At 47.4% G+C, this 14,983-nt stretch overlaps 2 protein-coding genes across 2 annotated transcripts in view; one reads left to right on the plus strand and one right to left on the minus strand.

Moving 5' to 3' along the window:
- The window catches only part of Rps6ka5 (ribosomal protein S6 kinase A5), a 270,771-nt gene that overhangs the window by 243,408 nt on the left and 12,380 nt on the right, over window positions 1-14,983 (minus strand). The window lies entirely within an intron of this gene.
- Dglucy (D-glutamate cyclase) overlaps window positions 13,945-14,983 on the plus strand; it is a 44,013-nt gene continuing 42,974 nt past the window's right edge. Inside the window, 1 exon segment of the mRNA XM_087195220.1 lies at window positions 13,945-14,133. Within this exon segment, the coding sequence (XP_087051346.1) occupies window positions 14,028-14,133 (106 nt within the window). The 5' untranslated portion in view covers window positions 13,945-14,027.

A 14,983-nucleotide genomic window follows, 5' to 3' on the forward strand; every position in this document is an offset into this window, starting at 1 on the left:
GGGGCACTTGTCTTCTCTCCTGCCTCCTTGGCTGCCTCATCCCAGGGACCTTTGTGTAGGCTGCAGGACTCTGCCCCTTCTCCCAACAGGGGACATAAAATGAGTGCTTTCTGTGACCTCGGCTGTCCCCCCAAGTGTGCTCCCAGAGCTGGCTGGTCTTGCAGGACACACGAAGGACTCCGGAAGCCTGTCCCCTGCCAGCTTCTTTTCTGGAAAGGAGGCTTTCTAGATGCACATCTCTCATGAGCCTTGGTGAGCTGGCCTCTGCACCTCCTACCCACCCCCGGCCCTGCTTCTGCCACCTTCTACCTGTATCACACACTCTTACGGCATGGGAAACTGGGTACCTCTGTGCGCCTCCCTAACATCGCTCCTGCTGTACCCTGGACTGACAGGGTCTTTTCTTTTTGCACATCAGATGCCCCTTTATACTCAGCGCCTTCCTCTCTTTCACCCCTACTCCATGAGGGCCAGGAGCACCCAGCACGTGGTGTTAGAGTCAACTATTTACCTTTCTATCTTTCCCCAAGAGACCAACATGGCAGTAATTATGTGTTTAATATCTGTCTCCCCGGCTGGTAAACCCTTGTGAGCGTGGGCTGCAGCTGTCTTATTCACTATTGTGTCTCTGACATGCTGTGCACAGTGATAATTGCAAGCAACAAACACTTCCAATTAAAGCATTAACCAAGGACCAGGCCAAGAAGTGTCCCAAGAATCTCACGTGTGTCAACTTATTAACTCTGACTACAACTCAGTGAGGTGTGTACTACTAGTAGTCCTATTTTACAGATAGAAAAGTAGACCCACTCCTAAGTATAGAGCCAGGTTTAGGGTCCAGACAGCCTGGCCTGAATCTGCTATTTACCATGATGCCTGATGAATGAATGGAGGAGTGGGTGTGTGGGTGGATGGATAGATGAAGAAAGAAGAAGTGCACATAATGGGGGAAATAGCAGAAAGTAAGTGTCCTATGTGCAGAAAAGGGGACAGGAAGGGGGGTTTTACTGAGCATGAAGGCCAGTGAGCAGATGAGTCAGGCCAAAGTGGAGAATCTGTGTGAGGGAGACAAAGGGAAGGAACAAGAGCATCACTAGTGGGGTGGGATGGGGTGCTAAGGGTCGGGAACCCACCCTGAGGGGTTGGTGGGGGTTTGTGGGCAGAGGGCAGGTGTAGAGGGGAGGGAGGGAAGAGCTTATGAGAGTACAGCTCAAAGTGGCACTGCTCCTTGGGTTTTAAAAGAGCAAAAAGGCTTAAGTTGGGGCCGGGGATTTAGCTTAGGGGTTTCGCCGCCTGCTGTGCAAGTGCAAGGACCTGAGTTCAATCCCCAGCACCAAAAATTAAAAAAAAGGCTTCAGTTTGACATCAATCAAACCAAGATTCTATGGAGGATGTTCAGGTCTCAGGACTAAGCTTGGGGCTGAATGGAAACAGACAGTGTTGAGTTGGCCTGGGTTCTCATGGCAATGAGGGACCTTCGGAAGCCCTTCCTTGCCCCTCAGCTTCTTCTAGGAGCCACCTGTAGATTCTTGCTTATTGTGCCCTCCACCCATTGGAGAGTGACCTACTAGAGGCTAGGAACCTGCTCTGCTTGGTCCCCTCTGTTGGCCCAGGGTTCTGCTCAGTGCCATGGTGTATTAGGTAGGTAATGGGGATGAAGAAATGGCATCTGTCTTCTTCCCTACTCCCCCAGGGCCCTTGGGGTTGATGGTCAGGAGCCAGCAGGGCCCACTGAGGTCAAATCCAGGCTCCATCCCTCCTTGCCCCTCAGCCAAGCTCCTGTGGCATGGAGTCTCCTGCTCAAGTCCCCTTTCTGCACCCTGGGGCTAGAAGTGGCCCAGGTCACAGGTTATCATGAGGCTTAGCAGCCACCTGTGTCACAGGCACCCAGCACTCAACAAGAGACAGCTGTGACTATTGCAACAGGGTCCACATCCCAGGCATGTGCTCTTTAAATTAGTTGTGTTTTCCTCACCTCTGCATGCTCAGGGTGCTCAGACCACCAACTACATCCCCGATGAGTGCAGAAACCCAGGACTGACCTGAATCCTCAGAGCTATAAGGATTGATTATATTTTACTGTAATGTTTCATTTCCATTTTTTATTACACAAGATGCGGTGCTACTCCAAAGGCTCAGAAAAGACAAAGAGCAGAAACCTGTCTTCCATCAAGGCCACCCCATGGCACTGTGCAAACCATGGTGTGACACCACTGCTTCTGCCCCATGCCCAGTTCTTAGTGTCCCCTCTATAAGCAACGCTGGCACCAAGCTTTTCCTCATTCTTCTAGAGATGGACCTGCACAGATCATGGGTGTGTTTGTGTATATGGAATTCTCTACCTTGCCTTGTTCACTTTACATCTTTGGCAGATTGTTTCAGATGTGTGAAAAGTTGCTTTGTTTTTATTTTTTTTTTATTTTTTTGGTACTAGGGATCGAACTTGGGTCTTTGTGCTTGTGCAGCAGGCAGCGAAACCACTGAGCTAAATCCCCAGCCCGCTGCTTCAATTTTAAATAGTTACATAGTGTCCCTTTGTGTCCTATGGAGGGCCAGGGATTTAGCTCAGTGGTGCCATGCCTGTCTTGCAAATGCAAAGTCCTGAGTTCAATCCCTGGTACCAAAAAAAAGAAAAAATCCAAATTCCTTTGTATGGTATGGCTATTCTGCTGTGGCATGAATGTTTCCCCCATAAGCTGATTGAGATTTAATCCCCAGATGCATGTGCTAGTGGTATTTGGAGGTAGGCCCTATAGAGGTAATTAGTGTTAGATGACATCATGAGGCCCCCGCCATGACATTAGTGGCTTTATAAGAAAAAGGAGAACCAAGCTAGTACCATGTTGTTGTATTTTGGGCCTAGATGTCCCTCCAAAGCCTCATGTGGTCTTAAGTGGGGCTTTTTCAAAGGTAGCTGAATCTAGCGTGTGTGATGCAATGATATGTTGGAGGACACCAGGATTAGGGGTATGAGTGCTACTCATCCTCAGTAGCGAATAAGATAAAAGGGGCAGAAAGCCATTGTTAAGGCCCCCTGTTGCTTTTGCTGTCTTCCTCTGCCATGAACTGATGCCCTTCTATCATGTGCCACTCTGCCTTGGAGCCAGCCAATATGGACTGAAACCTCTACACACTGTGAGCTAAATAAACCTCTCCCCTTTAACTTTGCATGTCAGGTATTTTGTCTCAGCTACATGAAAAGTTAACTAAGACAATGTGATGCCCTCTGCCATGTTACATTGCACCAAGAAGGGCCTCCCTAGTTGCTGGCACCCTGCTCTTGGACTTCCCAGCCTCTGGAATCTTGAATCAAATAAACTTCTCTTCTTTATAAATTAGCCTATCTCAGGTATTTTGTTATAGCAATAGAAAGCAAAGACATGTACTGCAGTTCATTTAGCTACTCTTCCATACAACCAAGTCTCAATCTGTTTAATCAAGCTTTATTAGGTTGTTTCAAAATTATTTCTATTACAAACAATGTTGGCCTGTTCTCTACCATTTCAACCACTGTTTGAGAACATCTGTAGGAAGCATTGCTAGAACTGGATTGCTTGGGTAAAGCAGAAAACTGACTCAATGATAGTAGAATTTCAGTCATCTTGATAAGCACAGAGGAGATGTCTTTATACTGGAGTTGTAGGTGTGTCAGGTCCTGCCAGGATTTTCTGTGGGACCCCTCTTTAGTATATTTGATGTTAGGGGATAATATTTGTGAGTTTGATAGTTTGTTCTTCTCTAAAGATAAAAGAGAGCGCTCTCAACAGAAAAGTGGCTCTTTGGACAGCAGCCCAGGCTCCCTGTTTGGGTATCATCTCACCCTACCTCTAGAGGAAGACACTGGGGAGAGAGACATCTGGACCACCCAACAGTGGCCTCACCAGAGGTCATTGTACAAAGCCTGAGAAAGTAAAAATTCAGACCCCAAGGAAACATACAGGCTCAAGAGACTCTGAGCCCACAATCACCTTGCAGGGATTAAACAGATGGCCCCTGCTAGTCCTAAGAAATACTGAGGATGTAGGGCCAGGGATTTAGCTCAGTGGTTCTGCCACCTGCCTCCCAAGTGCAAGGACCCGAGTTTGATCCCCGGTACCAAAAAAAAAAAAAAATTGAAAAAATACCGAGGATGTGATTCCTAACACCACAAAATGGAGAGATGGAGGGATGGAGGAATAGATGGATGAATGGATGGATGGATAAATAAATATGTAGATACATAGATATAAATCAATGAAGCAAACCTAAATTTAGACCTGCTTTTGAACTGGGCTCTACTTGCTAGTTCTGGGAGTTTAGGTAATTTGTTTGAATTTTCTGAGATAGTTTTCTTGTGTAATGGGATTAACAATGCCTTTCTTGTGGGATGGTAGTAAGGAACCAAGAGAAGGTGTGAGGAAAGGCCCTAGCTTGCCTCTGGCTCACAGTGGGTACCCATATGTGGCCAAAATTGCTGTCATTCATTATGAGTGGACATTGTCTGATTGGTATATGAGGGACTTTTCTTGGTAGGAGCCAATGAGCATGCACTTCACCCTCTGCTTGACCCCAGCCTTCAAGGGGGATGATTCTGTAAGGCGGGGGCTTTAGACCTTCTTTCTCTCCCAGTGGATATGATGCCCCTCCCAGCATGCATTTCACCAGGCAGGTTCTTAGCTACACTTATTTACCTCCAGGCCAAGAAAGCAATGTAAAATTCTCTTACACTGATACTGAAACAATAATAAATTAAGGAAAGAAAAGACAACAGGTTAAACGGGGTGGTCAACAGGTACCTGTGGGCATCTCATCTCTAGATTTCGGTAAGCTCCATTTCCTCCTCTGAATAGAAAGCGTGCACAGTTCAAAGGCTCTGGCCATGGTCCCTCCATGGTCATGGAACGGATCTCTGGCCATGCTGAGTCCCAGGCGGAGGTGCTAAGTCCTCTGAGTGGCCCTGGGACTCTCAGACATCCAGGATTTTAGCTGGTGACTCAGCTGCTGGGCCAGGGGGCCAGGCCTGTCAGGCCCAGGCGAACTCTCAAAGACTGGCAGACAAGTGAGGCTGGGCCAGATAAAGCAACTGGTTTAGGCCACTGGGGTAGGAATCCTACCTCGCCCAGGCCCTCGGGCACCCCGCCCCAGCCAGCAGAACTAACTGTTCTCTCCTCTGTGTCTTCTTTGTTCCTGCAGCTATTAAAGCACTCTTGAGAGTTTTAAATACACCTCTCCCCCTTCCAGGGCAATCTTCTTTTTGTTTTGATTGTTAGAGGTTTTATGCAATCTCAAATTCTTTGTTAAAATGGCCCTGGGGCTTATAGCATTTTCTGTCCTTGAGATTAGAGTTGAAAGCATAAATTGGAGGTTAGGAATCCCGTTGGGTACTTCTCTTTAGATAGAAAAGGTTGTGGAAAATGAGGCTTGCTCAGAACCTTCACTATGAAAACTGCCCCTAGAATCATGCTTTTGTCTATTCTACAGTCAGCCAGTTATTCAACAAACACTTGAACCTTACTTTTGTATTATTATGCAAGGACCTGGGTTTCTTTGTATAAAAATGACATAAACCATCCTTAGAGGTCACCACAACGTGAATTTGTAGTGCAGATTTTACTAACACACTGAGCCCGTATAAGAAGTCAGTTTACAGGATTCCTTTCTGGGCATAACTGAGCTTTGAGACCATCTCTATTTTTAAAAATAATTTTTAAAACTTTTAAAAATGGAACTCATTCATTTGATCACTCCATCGAAAGTGCTTTTTGGATGTACTACATGCTTAGGTTGCGGTCCATGCTCCAGATCCTGGGGAGGACACCTAGTGTGTGTCCCTGCCTTCGAGCACTGGGACAGAGGAGCACAGGGTCCAGTAAAATATTAGGTCACTGTGACTCTAGGCCAAATGAGAGGTACCAAGAATGTCCCGAGAATGGGTAGGGGCCTGGAAGCCTCCTGGCTGCTCCAGAGAGGTAGATTCTGAACTGCTTTTGAGGACTAGAAGGGCCTTCAGAGAGGGAGTCAGAGGCTGAGTCACCAGCATTAGGAATTTCCCACTAGAAACTCAGACTAACCCAGCAGAACTTGCTCCAAACAAGCCCATCCCAGACAGCCCCGGAGGTGGTATCTGCTGCTGACCCTGCACCTTGCAAGAGGCTGCACCTTCTAACTTGTCCACCTCCTCCATCCCTCCCCCCCCCCCCCCGATTCCTTGCAGCCCATTTAAGGGCGGCCTGATACTTTTCACACTCCGCCTGAGGTCCTGCCTTCCCTCTGACATAAGAGCTTGACTCTACAAAAGAAAGCAATTATCAGATTCACATCTGGCATGGCTGGGGGTAAGTAGTGCTACTTGCTTAAAAAATAATCCTGGCTGAGTATGGAAGTCCATAAGTGTAATCTTGGGAGGCTGAATCAAGAGCACCACAACTTTGAACCCAGCCTGGGTGACTTAGCAGGACTCTGTCCCAGTAAAGAATAAAAACCAACAGCAAAAAGAGGAGGGTGGCTGGGGATGTAAATCAGTATGAAGGTCCTGAGTTTAACCCCAGCAGTGGAAAAAAACAAAACAAAACCAATCTTGGAAATACCAAGATTTTGTTTGGGGCCAGAAATTCTGAGGACTTTTAGCTGTTGCATGGAGCACAAGGCAAGAGCAGAATGCTAGCAGCTCTGGTTACTACTTAACTTCCCAGAATGATCTGGCATCTTCCACCAGATTTCAGGTGTGGATCTTCATTGGGGATCTAGAGCCACCTACCACTGCTCGGTCACCTCAACTGCACACAGAGAAGTGCCTGTGGGCTCAGATGATGAGAGGGGTTTTCCTTCAGGGGAAAAGTGCCCCCAGTTATGCTGCATTGTCCTCTGATTTGATTCAGACTAAGCCTTCCCACCCTGGACTGGCCTCATTCTGAGGGTTGCGTCCATCTCCCCACTGTCTCCCAGAGAACACCCAAGGGTCTTGCAAGAGAAAACACATCACATTTGTCACTGACCTAAGTCTCGGCCAAAATTCACAATTAAAAAAACAAACAAACAAACTTCTGGTGGAAATACAAGAGGCAAAACCAATAACACTGTTTAGAGTATTAGGACAAGACAATTTTCGTTTCGTTTAATGACAGGCCTGGCCTCTGTTGCCATTTTTGGGTTAACAGTTATCCGTACAAGGCACCCCAGAAACTTAGTGGCTTAACACCATACTTCCCACAGCTCTATACCAAGGCTGGTCTCAGTGGCGTGGTTCTTCTGTCTAGGTGGTGGCCTCTGGGCTGGACCATCCAAAATGGTCCCTCCCTTAGGGGCCGGGGATTTACCTCAGTGGCACTGTGCCTTCCTTGCGAGCTCAAGGTTCTGAGTTCGATCCCCAGTACCAAAAAATAAAAAGGTCCCTCCCTCACGTTTTGGTGACCCCTGGGGCAATTGAATGGCTGGGCTTAACATTTCTTGCTCTCCTGTGAAGCTTTTCCAACAGTGGCAACCAAACTTCTTTGCATGGTAGCTCAGGACTCCAAGAGAGGGCATTCAGAAAGACAAGCCTTAGTGTACAAGTGTATACAGGACACTCACTAATGTCCTGTGGGCCAGAGCAAATCCCAAGGCCAAGGCCAGAGTTTATGGGCAAGGGTGACACTGGGGTAACATCCCCCTGAACACCAGGAAGCATGACTGATAGAGAAGCACCAAGGTAAGGCTCTGTCCCAAGCCACTATACACAGTCAGCCGGCACTAAACCCAGGTGACAGTTGCTTTCTGGGACCTCAAAGGGACGACAGAGCAGAGCAGCCAGGACCTTAGCCCCTGGAGTCAGCCAGCCTGGGCATGAGTCCCAGCTTTACTCCTTACTTAGCTGCAGAGGTGTGGGTGAACTGCGTGATCTCAGTCCTCATCTCCAAAATGAAAGTAGCCTGACTCTTCCCTCTGGGACCCTCGGGAAGGCCACCTGAGCTGAGGGAAGGCGCTCAGCCCTCGGCACCTGCTGCTGTGAAATGTTTCAGGATGAGAGCAGCTCATTTACCAAAGAGTCCAGCTCAGAACTCTCTTCTGGGGCTTTCAGTCAGATTAAGACCCTTAAAGAAGGTTTTGTTTTCTTGTTATGAAGTTTTTAAAAATTGATTTTGGAGGGAAAAGCTCAGAAGAATCGCTCCACTTCTCTCCACAAGGAGAAAGTGTCATGAGCTTAATTGAAGCCCAGGACTTCCGGGGTGTGTGAAGCCCTCCAGACCTTTAAGGGAGGCCCCGTGGCTTCATTCCTCCCCAAAAAGGGACAGGAGAGGCCTCTATTCTGTGTCCTGTTGCTGATGGTGACAACACAGACTTTTCTATTCATATCTAGTGGTGGAGACAAACAAAACCTAAACACAGTGCCCCTGGAGTACATTTAATTAAAACGGAAACAAAGAAGCTTTGTGAATGTAATGCCTCCTTGATTTATTGTATCAAAAATCCAATTTGTCCTCACAATAGGCTCTGGAGGGAAGAAGCAGCGCGTAGGGATGGGAACCGCTCTGAGCTGCTGTCTTCCCTCCACCTCCCTCCTGATTGTTTTTGGAGCTATGCTGGGCTTACATGAGACATGAGGCAGCAACGTTGAGATTCTGGCAGCTGGAGTGGCCGGGCATCCTCATTTGGGAAGTAGCATTGGCAGGCACCATCGGGTTTGAGATAAATGAGTTCCAGGCCGCACTGGGTAGAGTAGGAGCTTGACCTGGATTTTCCCCAGCAGATGGCTGAAACCGCTCCTCTCCACAATGAGGAGGAAGGTGCTAGGGCTGGTGATGAAGCCATTTCATCACCATGGAGTCTCCATGCCATGGCCAAGTAGATATGGTGCAGTTACGAAGTGGGAACAACTCAGGTTTAAATCCTACCTGTGCCTTACACTGGCTGTGTAACCCTGGGAAAATCACTTGATCTCTCAGAGCTTTATTTCTCTGAATGATTAAATGTGCAAATTGCCTAGCACAGAGACCTTGGAACATCACAAGCACTCAATAAATACTAGCTAACAATATTATTGATTGCAGAAAAGAAATATCCAGATGTTGATACAGCAACAGTTAGGAGAATTATCTCCAAGGTTATTTCTCCAGTAGAGCATCATTACTTTTTTTTCTTTGGAATGGTCTCAGTCTTAGTCCATTTTCTATTGCTAAAACAGAATACCTAATACTGGGTAATTTATAAAGGAGAAAAGTTTGTGTTGGTCTACAGTGATGGAGGCGGGGGGAGCCAAGAGCCTGGAGCCAGCAACTGGCAAAGACCTGATGCTGCTTCAACTCATGACAAAGCAGAAGGGCAAGCAAGTGCATGCCAAAGACAGCAAACAGTAGGAGTGAGCTTCCTCTACAACCACCTGCTCTCGTGGGAACCAAACCTGCACCGTGAGAGCAAGAAGCCACCCACGAGAAAGAAGGCATGAGGCCATTCATGAGGATCTTGCACTCACCAGTCCGCACCTCCCAACACTGCCACCCGAGAAGCCAAATTCCAAAACTCAATCATGCAGTCTTAAGTTTAGAATACTGAGAAAAACACAGGGAAGAAAATTAAAGGCACTTTCAGCCTTGTTACCTAGAGACAACCATGATTAATGTGTAGATATATTTTCTTCTAGTTCTTTCTCTCATCAATTTTATACAAAGGATGTGTCAAACACACTGTTTTGCTACCTAGTATTGTTCCTTCAATGATGTATCTCAAACATGTTTAATGTAATCAATACACATTTCTTCTGTACCATAATTTCAAGTATCTTTATAGGATGTATCCGTATAGGGTTCCATTGAATGAATGTAAGCCCATCCTCTGCTTCCTGAGTACAGATGTGTTAACTTGCTGAGGTGTCTTTGAGGTAGAAATGATTATACCCATCTTGCAGATGGAAAAAGTGAGGCTGAAGATGCAGAGCCACTGCCCGTGCTCACAGTCAGAGGCAGAACCAGATCCAAGCTCAGAATGGTTTCCCTCCAAAACCAACACACTTCCCATTCCAGAGGATGTCTGGCTGCCTCACAGGAGGTTATGGCGTTGCAAGTGAGGGTCTTCCTCTCAGAGATTCTGTACGCATGCTCAGTCAACAGTCAATTTGCCCAAACAAAAGACAGCAACAGGCTCTTCCCCAAAAAGGATAACCCAGTGGCCATTAGTTATCGGGGCAATGCACATTGCAACCACAATGTGATACCACCATACGGCTGCCAGAATGGCTGGAATGAAAAAGACAGGCTTCCCAAGCACCAGAGACACGCCACTGGTGAGAGCATGAATTGCTTCAGCCACTTTCAAAAACTGCCTGCAGTGTCTACTAAGGCTGTTTATCTGCCCTGCAACCCCAGGAATATGCCACACATTATGTACCCCAACAGGCATGTTCTATAATGTTCATGGCCGCTACTCTGGTAATAACCCCAACCTGGACACTCCTTACGTGTCCATCCGCAGTAGGCTTGGGTGAGTACTTGTAGCATGAATAAGCCAGACATCCATGACAGGGAACAACTACTACAAAACACATAAGATGCCTGAATCTCTCGAGCATATTGTTGAATACCGGAAGGCCCATGAGACACATGGAGTGTGATCCTAGTCTGTGAAGTTCCAAGAGCAGGAAAGGTAATATGCAGTGTTAGAAGTCAGGACAGTGGACAGCCTTAAGGGGGTGGAGGTTGGCAGGAGCAGGAGGGGTTGTTTTTGGGGTGCTGCTAATGTTCGGACTCTTCTTTTTTTTTGGTACCGGGATCGAACTTAGGACCTTGTGCTTGCAAGGTAGGCGCAGTGCCGCTGAGTTAAATCCCCGGGCCCAATGTTGTGTCTCTTGGTGAATGTTGATTATGTGGGTGTGTTCATTTTGTGAAAATTCAACAACCTGTACACTTACGTACAATATTCTGGGTGCCTGTAATGCTTTAATCAAATGTGGAACTAAGCAGCAGCAACTGATTGTGCATTGGTCCCTCCTCCCATGTGACCCAGGGCTCCGAGCCAGCATAGTGGTCCTGCCCAGGTCCCTGGCACCGGTTTTCCAAAGGTTCTGCCAGGCCAACCGTGGTCTTCTGTCCCTGCTGGGCCAAAATGAGCCAGGGAAGTGGATGCTGCCAGCCCCAGTCGGGTGCTGTTCCCGACATCAGGTAGAGAGCCTGGGTCTCGGAGTCAAAGTCTGGCAGTGGCCAGATGCTACAGCCAGATGTTTCATCACCAGGAGCCTCTGAGTCCAGCCTCAGGGACCCCGTAGAACCTGCCACAGAGCCCCACATGTGACTATTGCTCAGAGGCAAGCCACCTTCCCCATCATTCCTACTTCATCCCCCACGCCTGCCCCACCCCTGGCCCCTGCCCCACAGTAAAATCTTTGGGATTTCTAAGAAAGTCCAGCCTGGAGAAATCCCAAGAGTGCTGCCATCTGTCACTTCGTTATCTAAGCCAGAAAGCTGCCTGCACAGAATTCAGAAGAAAAACATGTGCGTCACCAACAGAAGGCATCAGTGCTGTGGGGTGTATTGGTCCTGACTCAGACTCAGCAGCGGCCCCATCCCTGGTATCAGTTACCCATTGTTAATGGAGATCTGAAAATATTACATGAAAAATGCCAGAAACAGAAAAGTCAAAGGTTTAAATGACTTTTCTTGCCATACATTGTTACAATTATTGTTATTTTAATTTATAAATTAAGCTTTATCACAGGTATGTATATTTAGGAGAAAACATAGCATATGTAGGGCTTGGTACAGCCACAGTTTCAAGCATCCACTGGGAGCTCTTGTCCATGGATGGGGGGTGGTTAATATATGACATGTCTCATAAATTGCCCTAGGATTCTGCTTCTGTAATTAATGGCTCTCCGTAAGTCCTTGTCTCTCCCACTAGGCCAGCTTCCCTTGCCTAGACTGTCCATTGTCTTGACTGTTCCCTTCACCTTAGTCTTGTCCTCTCCTCCTCCTACCCCATCTTCTATTCTCCCCACCAGGGTGGGGTTTTCTAGGTCTGAATCTGCTCATGTGACTCTCCTATTAATCATCATTCAGTACCTGCCTTGGCTGGCACCTTAAGCCCCATCTCAGGAACAGTGGTAACCCAGCCCTGGCTCACCTTTTCCCCTAACCCTAACACTCCAGGCAGCCCTAGCCCTCATGCAGACAGAAAGCTCCCCAGCAACATCCTGTCCTCATTTTGTGGACTACAAGGATGGGAGGGTTCTGCAGAAACCTCAGCAGAGGCTAAGGTTGCTCCTTTACATTTTTCCCTGGCACCTCTTGCACCACCAAATTGGAGACTCCTAGAACTGACCTGGCAATGGCTGTGGTATTCAATACCTTCATGTTTTTCCTATCCTGTTCCCTTGGCCTAGATATGCTGGTAAGCTCCTATTTATACCTCAAGACCCAGAACCTCCTCCATCATGAGTATGCTAATCAGTTTTCCATTACTGTAACAAAATACCAGAGACAAACAACTTATAAGAAGGAAAGGTTTACTTTGGTTTAAGGTTTCAGAGGCTCAGTCCATGGTTAGCTGTTTTGCTTTGGGCCTGTGGTGAGGCAGCACATCACAGAGGAAATGCATGGTGCTCACCTCATGGTGGCCAGGCAGCAAAGGAAGAGAGAGGAAGGAGCCAGAGACATGATATACCATTCAAAGGACACTCCCAGGGACCTAACTTCCTTCCACTAGGATTGTGACCTTCACTCTGATATGTCACTTTCATTGGATTAAGAAATACCTAGCAGATTAGTAACACTCTCGAGTGTGTCTGGGTGAGTCATGGAGGTGTGACCTTGGGTACTATATCTGGTCCCTTGCCCATTCCTCTCTGGCATTGTTTCTTTTCTCTGCTTCCAGGCCACTATGAACTAAGCAGTTTTGCTCCATCACACCCTTCTCCCTTGAGGGTTCCACCTTGGAGCCTACTAACCATGGACTGAACCTCCTGAAACCATGAGCTATATTAAAACTTTCCTTCTGTAAGTTGTAAGTGTCAGGTACTGTTTCTCCACAATGAAAAGGCTGACTAAGACAAGAACTCACCTTATAAATGCTCCACAACCCCACCATAGGTTAGGGAAGTCTTCAACACAGGAGTCCTTGGGAAGACATTCAATATCCAAACTACAACAATAGTAGAAAATAGATTTCTCCATTCTCTGAGTCACTCTTCTACTTAGACTGCTAACATGTACTGCTCTATATTGCAACTATCTGTTTTCAACATTGTCTCACCTACCAGCGTAGGATAACCAGCTGTTTAAGTTCTGGGAAGGGGTCCTCTCCATCTTCAAAGCCCCATCACCACACATGTGCCCAGCAGGGAGTAACGCTGCCGTAAATGCATTTGGAGCTAGTGAACGTTATAACTATAGGCTTTCAAGCCTGCAGGAGAGTTTCTCTAAGGAAGAGAAAGGCTTCATCCCCTGCTCTGAGAGGTTCCTTTGTTCTTTGTGGTCTGTTAGTCGTGTGGCCAAGGCAGACAGGACACCATTGGTTTTTTTCCTGTTGTTGTGGCTAGTCTCAGGCTGTTTTTTTTTTTTTTTGGTACCAGGGATCGAACTCGGGTCCTTGCACTTGTGAGGCAGATGACAGAACCACTGAGCTAAATCCCCAGCCCAGTCTCAGGCTGTTATAGGAATTACAGTGGGGTGGCAGCCAAGGGCTACATTATATACAGGCTGATTAAATACCTTCTAACTGGTCACATTTTCAGGGAGCCTACAAAGCCCACTGCCAAAAGCCATATTCCCTACCTTGGTAACTGTGCCTGAAATTTCAGCACTAGACATCTCCTTCACTCTCACAGGTCCTTTTAAAAACTGCATTGTCCTCTAGATATGGTAGCACAAGTCCAGGCCAGGGTAAATACCGAGTTCAAGGGCCCCCTACATAGCATGACCTGTCTCAAAAAAAAGCATTATCAAGGGTCATATTGATGGTCTGAGAGCCTACAAGCTTTCCATTGTGTCTCCAGGACAGGTTTTCCCCAGTTCTGGAAATACAAGTCTGGTACCTGCACAGGCTGCCTGTCCTCACTGGAGGAGTACTCGGAGCAGCTGAAGGACATGGTAACCTTTGTCTTAGACTTCAGCTTCTCTCTGAAAGAGGCCTTAGAGAAGGCTAAGCTCTCTAGAAGAGACCCAGCAGGTCACAGTCACTCAAGAGCATACAAGATAAAATTGCAACCCACCAACCAGGGCAGAATGGCCTGAAAATGTGGATCAATTTGCATTTTCCTCTAGGGGGACAGCACTGGCACAGGAGGTAGAAAAACTAAGCTGTAGCCCCAGATCAGCCACTTACTAGCTGTGCAACCCAGGCAAAGCTGTTATCCTTTCTGAGCCAGCCTCTCTCCTACCCAAGTCTGATACCACTGTGGTATCCCTAACACTAACCCTAACCCTAAGTTGTAGCTACATCAACTAAACTCGTCTGGAATTTGTCTGGCTCTTTTAATTTAGGGCATCTCAAAGAGATTTTGGAAAATTCTTCCTGCTTTGGGTTCATGTCACCTCAGGGAGAATGTGGCTGGCTCTATTAATGCCCAGGGATTTGCGACAGAGCCTCAGCAGGGCCACTAGCTGCTGTGCTGTCTCTGCCCAGAAAGCTGGGTCATGTTCTTGGCTGGAGGTGGCTGCTGCTGGTCACAAAGGCAGCATGGTCCCCATTCCCAGGATGTGCCTGCCATTGGGTCCTGTCTTCCCACTGAGCCTCTGAGCTTTTTCCAGCTGTAACCTGACAGGGCTCAAGAACAAGAGTCCCTCACTCCACTGGGCCTCTCCTGGATGCTGTTTGGAAAAGCCTGAGAATTTGCTCTGCTAGAGCAATGGCAGCCACAGCAAATGGCCAGGCTCCAGACGAGGTTATTTATGGAGCACTCAGATTGGAGATTACATCCTGAGCTCCAGGGCATTTATTAAATCCTAGTTTGGGCTGCTGCCAGAGAAGCCTGCGTTACCTCTGACCAGAAACAAGGCTACCCACAGGCTGCCACTGCCTTTCACAGTGAACTGGGTGCCCG

This window comes from Heterocephalus glaber, unplaced genomic scaffold (assembly GCF_053883595.1).
Source record: "Heterocephalus glaber isolate CG9 unplaced genomic scaffold, H.glaber_assembly_v1.0 deba00001608, whole genome shotgun sequence".
Classification (NCBI taxonomy): Eukaryota; Metazoa; Chordata; class Mammalia; order Rodentia; family Bathyergidae; genus Heterocephalus; species Heterocephalus glaber.